This window comes from Portunus trituberculatus, chromosome 44, assembly GCF_017591435.1.
Source record: "Portunus trituberculatus isolate SZX2019 chromosome 44, ASM1759143v1, whole genome shotgun sequence".
Taxonomy (NCBI): domain Eukaryota; kingdom Metazoa; phylum Arthropoda; class Malacostraca; order Decapoda; family Portunidae; genus Portunus; species Portunus trituberculatus.
This window is the reverse complement of record NC_059298.1, coordinates 79,800-91,867: the sequence shown is the minus strand read 5'-3', so window position 1 is coordinate 91,867 and position 12,068 is coordinate 79,800. Positions and strand designations below refer to the sequence as shown.

The 12,068-nt window shown below is 37.1% G+C and overlaps 1 protein-coding gene across 13 annotated transcripts in view; it reads left to right on the top strand.

Moving 5' to 3' along the window:
- The window catches only part of LOC123518851 (monocarboxylate transporter 1-like), a 132,128-nt gene that overhangs the window by 78,769 nt on the left and 41,291 nt on the right, over positions 1 to 12,068 (top strand). The window contains exon 13 of one of the 13 annotated variants that reach the window (XM_045279899.1): positions 8,438 to 8,521. The exons of the other annotated variants lie outside the window; for them this stretch is intronic. Within the exon in view, the coding sequence (XP_045135834.1) occupies positions 8,438 to 8,439 (2 nt within the window). The 3' untranslated portion in view covers positions 8,440 to 8,521. Of the gene's footprint in view, positions 1 to 8,437; positions 8,522 to 12,068 lie in introns of those variants that run through there. 13 annotated transcript variants of the gene reach the window in all.

The following is a 12,068-nucleotide window of genomic DNA, read 5'->3' as shown; positions in this document are numbered from 1 at the left end:
ACACATGGTACCACTGTGACGAGGCAGCTCCTTATACAGTACAGCTACATAATAAACAGCAACTACATTTTTTTTTATTTAATGTAAAAGAGAAAGGGCAACACAATGTTAAAAAAGAAAGGCCTTCTTGAATGCTGGTTCTCTAAAAGATAAGAAGAGTTAGCCAAAATTATGGAGCAAATATCTTGATACCTCCCTCTTAAAAGAAGTCAAGTCGTAGGAAGTCAGATATACAGATGCAGGGAGGGAGTTTAGAATTTACCAGTGAAAGGTATGAATGATTGAGAGAACTGATTAACTCTCATGTTAGAGAGTTGGATAGAATAGGGATGAGAGGAAGAATAAAGCCTTGTGCAGTGAGGCTTCAGGAGGGGAGGCATGCAGTAAGCAAGATCAGTAGAATAGTTAACATGAAAATAGCAATAAAAGATAGAAAGAGATGCAACATATCAGGGGTGAGAAAGAGGGTGAAGACAGTCAGTCAGAGGAGGGGAGTTGATGAGATAAAAAACTCTTGAATCCACCCTATCTAATAAAGCTGTATGAGTGGAACCCTCCAAACATGTGAAGAGTACCCCATACAAGGACAGGTAAGGCCCTAGTAGAGTTAGCAGTTGGAGGGGCGAGAAAAAATGGTAGAGACACTGCAGAATGCCTAACTTCATAGAAGCTGCTTTTAGCAAGAGATGAAATGTGAAATTTCCAGTTCAGATTATGAGTAAAGGACAGACCAAGGATATTCAGTGTGGAAGAGGGAGACAGTTGGAGTGTCATTAAAGAAGAGGGGATACTTGTGTGTAAGGTTGTGTTGAGTTGATAGATGAAGGAATTGAGTTTTTGAGGCATCAAAAACTACAAAGTTTTCTCTGCCCCAATCAGAAATCCTAGAGAGATCAGAAGTCAGGCATTCTGTGGCATCCCTGCATGATCTGTCAACTTCCTGAAGGGTTGAACATCTCTGAAAGGATGTGAAAAAATGTAGGGTGGTATCATCAGCGTAGGAGTGGATAGGGCAAGAAGTTTGGTTAAGAAGGTCATTAATGAGTAATAGAAAGAGAGTGGGTGATAGGACAGAATCCAGAGGAACACCACTGTTCATAGATTTAGGCGAAGAACAGTGGCCGTCTATCATGGCTGCAATTGGTAAGGAAACTTGAAATAAAGTCACAGAGAGAAGGATAGAAACGGAAGGAGGGCAGTTTTGAAATCAAAGCTTTGTCCCAGACTCTATCAAAAGCTTTTGATATGTCTAACACAACAGCAAAAGTTTCACCAAAATCTCCAAAAGAAGGAATGCCAGGAGATCACCAGTTGAGTGACCTTGATGGAAACCATACTAGGAATCAGATAGAAGATTGTGAAGTGACGGATGTTTAAGAATCTTCCTATTCAGGATAGATTCAAAAACTTTAGACAAGCAAGAGATTAAAGCTATAGGACGGTAGTTTGAGGGATTAGAATGGTCACCCTTTTTAGGAACAGGCTGAATGTAGGCAAACTTCCACCAAGAAGGAAAGGTAGAAGTTGATAAACAAAGTTGAAAGAGTTCGGCCAGGTAAGGTGCAAGCATGGAAGCACAGTTTTTAAGAATATTAGGATGGATCCCACCAGGTCCATAAGCTTTCCAAGGGTTTAGGCCAGCAAGGGTATGGAAAACATCATTATGAAGAATTTTGATTGAAGACATGATATAGTCAGAGGGAGGAGGAGAGGGAGGGACAAATCCAGAATCATCCAAGGTGGAGTTGTTAGCAAAGGTCTGAGAGAAGAGTTCAGAGTTAGAGACAGAACAGATGGCAGTGGTGCCATCAAGATGAAATAAAGGAGGGAAAGATGAAGAAGTGAAGTTATTGGAAATGTTTTTGACCAGGTGCCAGAAGTCATGAAGGGAGTTAGATTTTTAAAGATTCTGACATTTTCTATTTATGAAGGAGTGTTTGGCAAGTTGAAGAACAGACGTGGCATTATTCCAGGCAGAAATATAAAGTGCATGAAATTCAAGAGATGGAAGGCTCAAGTACCTTTTGTGGGCAACCTCTCTATCACATATAGCAAGAGAACAGGCTTTGTTAAACCAAGGTTTAGGAGGTTTTGGTTGAGAAAAAGAATGAGGAATGTGTGCCTTCATGCCAGACACTATAACCTCTGTTGTGAGTTCAGTACACAGAGATGGGTCTCTGACACGGAAACAGTAATCATTCCAGGGAAAATCAGCAAAATACCTCCTCAGGTTCCCCCAACTGGCAGAGGAAAAATGCCAGAGGTACCTCTGCTTTTGGGGGTCCTGAGGAGGGATTGGAGAAATAGGCCAAGATACAGAAATGAGATTGTGATTGGAGGACCCCAACAGAGAAGATATGGTAACGGCATAAGCAGAATGATTAGAGGTAAGGAAGAGATCAAGAATGTTGGGCGTGTCCCCCGAAGACAGTCAGGAATATGAGTAGGGTGTTGCACCAGTTGCTCTAGGTCATGGATGATAGCAAAGTAGAAGGTTAGTTCACCAGGATGGTCAGTGAAGGGGGAGGAAAGCCAAAGCTGGTGGTGAACATTGAAATCTTCAAGGATGGAAAATCTCTGCAAAAGGGTAGAGGAACAGAATGTGCTCCACTTTGGAAGTTAAATAGTCAAAGAATTTACTGTAGTCAGAGGAGTTAGGAGAGAGATAGCACAAATAAGTTTAGTTAGAGAGTGAATATTGAATCTAAGCCAGTTGGTGAAAAGTCAGTAGAATTGAGAGCGTGAGTACAAGAGCAAGTTAAGTCGTTGTGCACATAGACACAACATCCAGCTTAGGAGCGAATATGAGGATAGAGAAAGTAGGAGGGAACAGAAAAGGGGCTACTGTCAGTTGCCTCAGACAGCTGTTTTTTGGTGAGGAAAAGAAGATTGAAGTTGAGTGGTGTTCTCCAGATTGAAAATTAGACCTAAGACCACGAATGTTGGAGAAGTTAATGAAGTAAAAGTTGAGGGAGGTGTCAAGACATTTTGGGTCGCCACCGAGAAAGCAGTCCGATCTGGGGACATTTGTGGTCCCTTCCCAGAAGAGGACTCTAAGGCTGGATTTGGAGTCACCATTTTAAATTTTGAATTTGAAGTGAAGGGTGTATTTATGTGTGTGTGTGATAAGTGCATGTAGTTTTATGAGAAGGAGAGTTGTCTTTAGAGGGCAGGGTGTGACTGCCCCCTTGAGTTGTGAGAGACAATGGGAAACGTTCAGCTAGATCACAACTAGTTTTAATAGAAAGCTCACAGCACCCCCTGAACTAGTTCTATTAGACCTTGCTGGGAGTAAATTATCCTTTTGGTAGGTGTCTACTACTTACTTGGTGTAATGATTATAATATCTGTCTGTAAATGAGAGATTCAGGGTTTTAATTACCGATAGTTGCTATCTAGGAAGAACAAAAGGCTAATTTATGGATGTCATATGATGTGTGTGTATTTACTTAGTTGTATTGTACAGGGTTCGAGTGGGTCTTATAGTGTCCTTCTCCATGTCTCCATTTATCCAATTTTTCTTTAAAGCTATGCACATAATGCACTGTAACAACTTCATCACTTAATGTATTCCACTTTTCCACCATTCTATGTGGAAAACTGTATTTTCTAATATTCTTCACATACTGCCTCATCCAAATCTTCTTTACATGTCGTCTTGTCCTTCTAGCTGCTTCTGTCACCAGCACCAGGTCTTCCTTGTCTATTTTTTCAGTTTTATTTACATTTTATACTTTAGGTCTCCTTGTTCTCTTCTATCTTGTAAGGTTGGCAGTCCCATTTCCTTCAGCCTTTCTTCATATGTTAGGTTCTTTAGTTCTGGCACCATCTTTGTAGCTATCTTCTAATATCTCTTTTAGACCTCAGTGACAACACCACACCTGCATTTTCCAGCTTAGGACATATCATGCTCGTAATGATTTTTTTCATCATATTTTTTGTTCATGAATTGAGATGCCAACATTTTATATGCTAATCCAGATATCTTACTTATGTGTTTTTAGGGGTTCAGATTTTCCTGTATAATCACTGCTAGATCATTTTCCTCTTTAGTCTTCATTATTTGTTCCTCTCCCATCAGATAGTGCCATACTAGTCTTCTTTTACTCTTTCCCAATTCCATTTCGTGACATTTCTTAGCGATGAACTCCAATTTCCACTTCTTACTCCACTCATAGATTTTGTTTATACGAGTATCTTCCTGCAGCAGCAAACAGTTCTCCCAGGTTTTGATTACTCTTAGCAATTTTGCATCATCAGCAAACAAATTAATATAAATGCTTACCCCATTTTGTATGTTATTTACATATACGTAAAACATATTGTAGGCTAAAACCGACCCTTGTGGCACTTTACTCGTTACTTTACCTCAAGATGAGTATGTATCTATGATCACGGTTCTCATCTCTGTCCTTCAAATAATCCCTTATGCAATCTAAGAAAGTTCCTCTCAGTCCTCTTTTGTTCTCTAACTTCCTAAGTAGTCTGCCACGAGGGACTTTATAGAAAAACCTTTTTTATGTCCAGGTATAGTGTCCACCCATCCATCTCTGCTCTCCAGTCTTTCTATTACTCTTGCATAGAAACTTTGTAAGTTCATCACACATGACCATCCTGTCCTGAACCCAAATTGTCTGTTCGATATAACTTGTTCTTTTTCCAGATATTTAACCCATTTTTTTTGATAACAATTTCACATATCTTCCCCATAACACTTGTAAATGACACCAGTCTGTAATTTAATGGCTCAGTTTTTAAATATCGGCATTACGTTGGCTCTCTTCCATTCCACTGGTACTCTCCCTTCTCTTAATGAACTTGTAATCATTTCCCAAATCGGATCTAACAGCTGCTCTTTATATCCTTTTATCACCCAGTCTGATACACCATCTGGCCCCATTGCTTTTCAGACATCCAAATTATCTAATAATCTTGTAATGTTTTCTTTGTGCACCACGATTTCCTGGAAGCCTTGACAATGCAGTGTCATATATGGTTCTTTAAACTCCTCTTCCTCAGTGAACAGTTTTGAAACTCTCATTCATTATTTCGCTCAATTCCTTTGCTGTTTGGTATATCTGGTATGTCTTCTCTCTTTTAATTATTTTTCTAATATTTTCTTATTCTTCATCTTATCATTTATAAATTTGTAGAAAAGCTTGGGTTCATATTATCTTTTTCTCACCACATCTTTCTCAAAGTTTCTTCTTCTCTCCTTACTCTAGTATATTGATTTCTTGCATCCTTATACTGCTGTCTGTTATTTTCATTTCTCTGGATTTTGAGTTTCTTCCAAGCCTTATCTTTTGCCTTTTTAGCTTATATGTATTTGTGTGAGTATGTGCATGCATGCATACATGTGCATTTGTGCTTTTAGAGTGGTCGAAATTTCAAGAATCCCATCCAATTCTTTGAGCTTCCTCCTTCCTTCTTTATACCATCAAACAGTATCAGTGGACTTAAGTGTGTATGGAAACAGACTCTTGTGATTTTTTTTCTTTTTGTTATTTGCCCTAACATCATAAAAAGACTGAAATGCAGAATCCTATAATGCATAAATTGCTAATGTATTCCAAACCTCTAGTTAGCTTCACTAGAGGTAAATTTGCTTACATGCTATGAGTAGGTGTGAGAAACATTTGAGAGATGTAGATTTATTTACACAAAAGGAAGCACAAACCACATTGATACTAATACCAAGACAGAGATGGGCTGGTAGGACTAAGCATTTGGTAGGCTCTTATTAGAGAAATTTGAAATAGGGATTTCCATCCTCTTTGAATTTAAACACTACATTGAGATTTAGAATCTTTTAAGGACAAGATTGTCTTCATTGACCTATGTTGTAGTTGGATAAATAGTGTTTGCACTTATGATATACTAGAAATTATAATGATTCAGTATGCATTTTACATGATGAAAATGATATAATAGAAATTATAATGATTAAGTATGCATTTTATATGATGAAAGCCTTTTTGCATTTGAAAAGTAATGTGACGCAGATAACAGCACAATCTCACTCAATGATGCTTGTACTTTATTTTAAAATCTTGTCCATTCTATATTGTGAACATCAGAATATTATATATTTTGTGTTTTTAGTATGTAGATTTTTTAACGTATTTCAGTTTTACAATTTCCTACGTATAGAAAAATTCTGGTGCACATGAATGTAATAGCAGTGGACTGTAAATGATATTGGTATGTGGCATCACCATGTATTGCTCTTAGTTTATTTCATATGAAGTACATCAATATGAACCTAATACTTTATGTTTAAAAGAACCATAAGTTGGATTAAAAAATATATATAATAAATGTCGTGGAAATTAAGGTGACAATTTGCAAAGTATTAATGTCTTATAATAAATTCTCCCTGAAAAATTATAAGTATTGAGGCATTAGGTTGTGTTCTCCCTGAAGCTGCACCCAGTCACTATTTAAAGAATGGTTTAATTACTGTTATTCTAAAGTGCTGGTTACCTCATGTTTGGTTTTGTTGTTTCTTACTCTGATACTATTTTTCTAACAGGAATGTAAATTCATCTCCAAAGCTAAGGGCATCAAGTAGTTCATGTAATGTATTATATCTGAGATTTTAAGTTCGTGCAGGTCTAAAGATTTTAACCACTGATAATGGGTTATGATAGTGTAGAGTTTCAATACTATGCCAAAATATATCTGAACATGTTGATAAACTGCATAAAAAAACACTTTAGAGGGAGGCACATTGCACATAGTTTTTTTTTTTTTCTTTTCTTTTTCTTTAGGTACAGGCAATGCATAGTGTATGGTCATTTAGGAAAATTCTTCTTGACTGGTGTTATTCATATGAATTACTGGTAAGTATGACCTATTATATATTGTTACCTTGAAAGAAAGAGTTTTTTGTAGTGTAGTACCAAATCATCACTTTGTTTACATGTGTGAAGATGTTTGGGGGTTTGATTTTAGAGCTTCTATTACCATAGATTACCACCAACCACTGCCTCAATGCTGAAATTTGGCCTCATAGGATGCAGGCTCATTTCCTGAGTTTTTTTTTTTTTTTTTTTTTTTTTTTTTTTTTTTTTTTTTTTTTTTTTTTTTTTGAGGAAATGTGTGTCTTATGAGCTATCAAATACAGTATGTCAACATCTGTATTACTAGCATATACATAATAGATGATCAATAATCAGTTCTCTCTTACTTTAACCGAAGTACAGTAATTCCTTATCAGCTGTGCGTCCAACAGTGTGACATCATGCATGACTTATGGAGTGCTGATACCACACCCAGTACGTACTTGGTAGATGGTTCCTGGACTTAGAGGTGTGGCCGCTCATGAGCGGCTACTTGATGGATAAATTAGGTTTTACAATCAACATGACCCAGTCATACCGTAGAATTTTTGTTTTTTGTAATAAATTCTAGTGACTTAAGCTCACACAAGGTAAGGCCATAAAGATTAAAAAGTTGGGATTGCAGTCTTTGCAAATGGATGAGGTGAAAATCAGAGATCTGGCTGTTTTTATTGGATATGTTGATGTGGCAGGATTTTCTGTACATTGGGTTACCTTGGAATACAGATAAATAGAAGTTCTGAGGAATGAGACTCTTAAACAAAGTTGTGGTGATTTTGACACCTTACTATGCCTGATTCAGAGAGCAAAATGGGTAATATGCTGGTGGACAACTTATGTTAATTTGTGTGTGGAATCAATACGTACATTAGCCTCAGATTTATTTATTTCCACGGGTGCTTGATTGTATGGTTCGGGGCATGTGCGAGTGGCAACATTACTAGTGACCACAAGGCTGAACATGAGGAAGGTCTTATTCATATTTTGGACTAGAGAACTATTCCTTTTTGACTTGAGATTGTTTTGCTTAAGAATTTTACTTTGAATAAAGTTGGATAATGCCATAATTGTTGTGAGCATTAATAATTATGGTAATATTAAACAACCTTGTTGAACATAACAGGAGTTTTTTGACTGAGCTTGTGAGAGGGACATGGTTTTGTCTACTGAATACATCAAAGTTTCTATGAATTTCATAGCTGATTTAGCCTTCCATGAGAGTGATTTCAACAAGGATGGAGATTAATGCCCACTGCTTTTAGGGACATTTGAAGGATTTATGGAGCACCTTCTCTGGATCTTTTTACTACTCGTCTTAACACTCAGTTACCACTTTTCTATTCTTGGAAATCAGATCCTGAGGCGTTGGGCACAGATGTTTTTCAATCCATTGGAATAATGTTTCTCTTCTTTATGCTTTCCCTTCATTTATAGTCATAAAAGATGTCATTTGGAAAATAAGGGAAGAAAGGTTCAGTATTAGCAATACTGCCAATATGGAAAACTCAACCTTGGTTTGCAGAGGAGCTTTTTCTTTTGGAAGATGTTCCTCAACTTCTTCCTCAAAGGTGTTTACTGTATATCTGCCTCAGGATACAAAATGGATGCACCCAGTCAGGGATCTGCGCATGGCGGTGTGACCTCTGTCAGGGAATCCTTCTGCAGGGCAGGAATTTCGGACCAGGTAACAGATTCTCTGTTTAAGGACTGGGATGAGAAAAAACCCTTCTGATTATGTGGGAGACATAAATGTATGGAATGAGTTTTGTTTCTGAAAACAGGTTCATCCATTCCCACCCCCTTTAAGTAATCTGTTGTACCATTTACTCTTTTTATTCAATGAGGGTAAAGTAGATGGTTCAGGATACAGTTACAGTAGTTTCAATGCAGCCAGAGGTCAGCTATCTCTACAGTAGCTAAGATTAATGGAATTCCAGTGAGCCACCATGAAATTGTGTGCTTGTTTGTGAGGTCAGTGGCTAAACAACACTCAAAACTGCCTAGGGATGGATTTACATGGGATCCTGATTTGCTACTAAAGACTTTTGATGGTTGGGGAAGCAAAAAAAAAAAAAAAAAAAAAAAAAACCAATTGTCTCTTTCAAATTAAACCAAAAAGTGGCAAGTTTGCTCATGGGTTTGTCTGGGCAAAGGTTTCAAAGCATTGATTGTTTGGACATCAGGAATATGTTCCTTACTCAGAATTACATAATTTTTTTAGAATTGGTGATCCACTTAATTAAAACAGCTAATGTCAAGCATCATTTGCAAGAGGTAAATTTTAGTACATTTCCTTTGAATGATAATCTATGTATTGTTGATGCCATAGGGACATATTTACAGTTAATAAACAAGCTGAGAGTAAGGCCTGATCAGAATAACTGTTGTTAACAAACCAGGAAACCTTTTGGGTCAGCATCAAAGGTCACAATTACTAGATGGGTTTAGGATGTAATGAGAGAATCTGGGATAAGTGAGAATTGATTTAACTCATATTCAGTTCGGTCAGCATCCACTTCTAAAGCATTTAGAACAGCAATGGCCTGGGAAAAACTAGGAAGGCTATTGGTTGGCAATGTGAATCTCATTTTTCTAAACATTATAACAAGACCAGTTTACTTGTGGGTTCTTGTTAGACTTAACATTCTGAATTCATATGCTGGGAACATGTAATGATTTTTCCTAGGTCTGGTTGTTTATTGTTATTGCATAGACATGTATGTATGCACATTCAGTGTTTCAATGTTTTTGTTATGTTGAGAATGAGGCTACAAACAGTCATGCATGACATCATGCTGTTGGATGCACAGTTGATGAGAAATGATTAGATCGAGTAACTTACCTTGGTAAGTGTGTGATGATCAGGTTCCTCTTGGGCTGTGCTGTCCAACTATATGTGGTAATGCGTGTCCAGCCATCCTATTTTAATTCATATTTCTTGGTTTTTGGGGGAACTATTTGTTACATAGCTTATCCTAGTATGTATAAAGTTTTGAAAATTAACCAGATTGATTACATGTTATTTTTTTTTAAAGGAGTTATTGTTGTTCCATGCATATTTGTATATGGATTTGTTGTCATTTACTCTTGCCAACTCTTTGATAGCCTAAATTCAATGTTATGCTTTGTGAATGGTTGTTTTTCTGGTGATGGGGTCCACCACATCACCTTCTCATCCCCAACTCTGGATGAAATCTGGCTTCAGTATCAGCATTCCATAAGTCACAAATGACCACACATACTTGGACAGCACAGCCTAAGAAGAATCTCAATCATTGCACACTTACCAAAATAAGTTATGATGATATAATTCCTTACTATATCATACTATCATTTGTGTAAACCCCAGTGTGATATATAACATATAACATAACATAAATAATAGGATAACAAAGGGCCACCAGGGCCCATCTAGGTTATCCTGTATCAGTCACACAGCGACCTCGTCATCAGTACTTAAAGATACACTTACAAGTACACAATACATTATATACTAATTCTAAATATTTGGCCCATTAACAGGGCTAAGTTCTGCAGCCAACTCCTCTACAATCTGTGATCCCCATACATGGGGATCATGTTTTGTTTAACTATAGTAAATTTCTTATAAAAACTATCATGCAGCGCTATACATAATTATAAATCTAATAAATTTAAGTGGTTATCTAATCTGTTTTTAAACATTGTCAAACTAGTGCTATTTACAACCCTCTCTGGCAATGCATTCCAGAAGTCTACCACCCTATGACTAAAGAAATATTTTCTTATATCTAACCTGCAGCCTTGCTTTCTAATCTTCCTGCCATGATTTCTAGTCCTACTTCCTCCTCTAAGGTAAAGAAAGATCTCACATCTATGTAGTTTGTATCTGAGAACATTTTAAATAACTCTATCATATCCCTCTTATACATCTCCTCTCAAATGAAAACATGTTTAATTCCTTTAATCTATCTCTATACTCCAGGTGCTTTAATGCTGGTATCATCCTAGTTGCTCTTCTCTGAACTGCTTCTAACATGTTGATATCCTGCCTATAATGGGGTGACCAGGCCTGTATGCAATACTCTAAATGGGGCCTAACATAGGAATTATATAAGCTACGCATCACTTCCTTACTTTTATAACTAACATTTCTATTTATAAAACCCAGGATCCTATTTGCCCTATTTCTTGCTTCTAAACATTGCTTTGAAAATTTCATAGTCCTGTCTATCACTACTCCTAAATCCTTTCCTCCTCTACTGCCTCTAGCCAACATCCCTCCATCTCATAGCTAAAGTTTGTGTTGTCTTTACCTAAATGCATAACCTGACACTTTTAGAATTAAACTCCATCTGCCACCTGTCTGCCCATGCTATCAGCCTGTCCAGGTCTCGTTGTATTCTGTAATTGTCCTTTTCACCCTGTACTGCACATGCTATCTTAGTATCATCTGCAAACTTTGATACTTTGCTACTAATTCCTATATCTAAATCGTTAATGTACACCAAGAAAAGAAGAGGTCCTAGCACTGATCCTTGGGGTACCCCACTAACCACTTCCTTCCACTCAGACATTGCCCCATTTAATACTACTCTCTGTTTCCTATCAGAAAGCCATTCACTAATCCAATCAACTAACCTATCCCCTATCCCATGTAGTCTCAATTTGTACACTAGCCTCCTATGCAGTACCTTATCAAATGCCTTGCTAAAATCTAGATATATAACATCTATGCTATTTCCATCATCTAACTCCTTGGTAATATATTCTAAGATATCGAGCAAATTTGTAAGACAGGACCTCCCTGATCTAAAGCCATGTTGGGTATCTCTAATTAATCTATTCTCATTTAAATGCTCCCAAATACTACCCTTAATGATTTTCTCTAGTATCTTACATACTATACTAGTTAAACTGATCGGTCTATAATTATTCGCATCATCCTTCCTACCTTTTTTAAATATTGGTGTAACATTAGCTAACTTCCAGTCCTGAGGTATCTCAGCAAACCTAAGTGATCTTTCAAAGATTAACTTAAGTGCTTCAGAAATACTGTCTACACCCTCCCTAAGTACTCTGGCATGTAGCTCATCAGGACCACTAGCTTTCCTATCGTCTAGTTCAAGAATAAATTTCCTAATAATTCCCAGTTTTATATCAATATTTTCTAAAGCTCTTAAACTACTCGTCGCACTGTTTGTAACAGGATTTCCTATTCTTTCCCTAGTAAATACTGAAGAA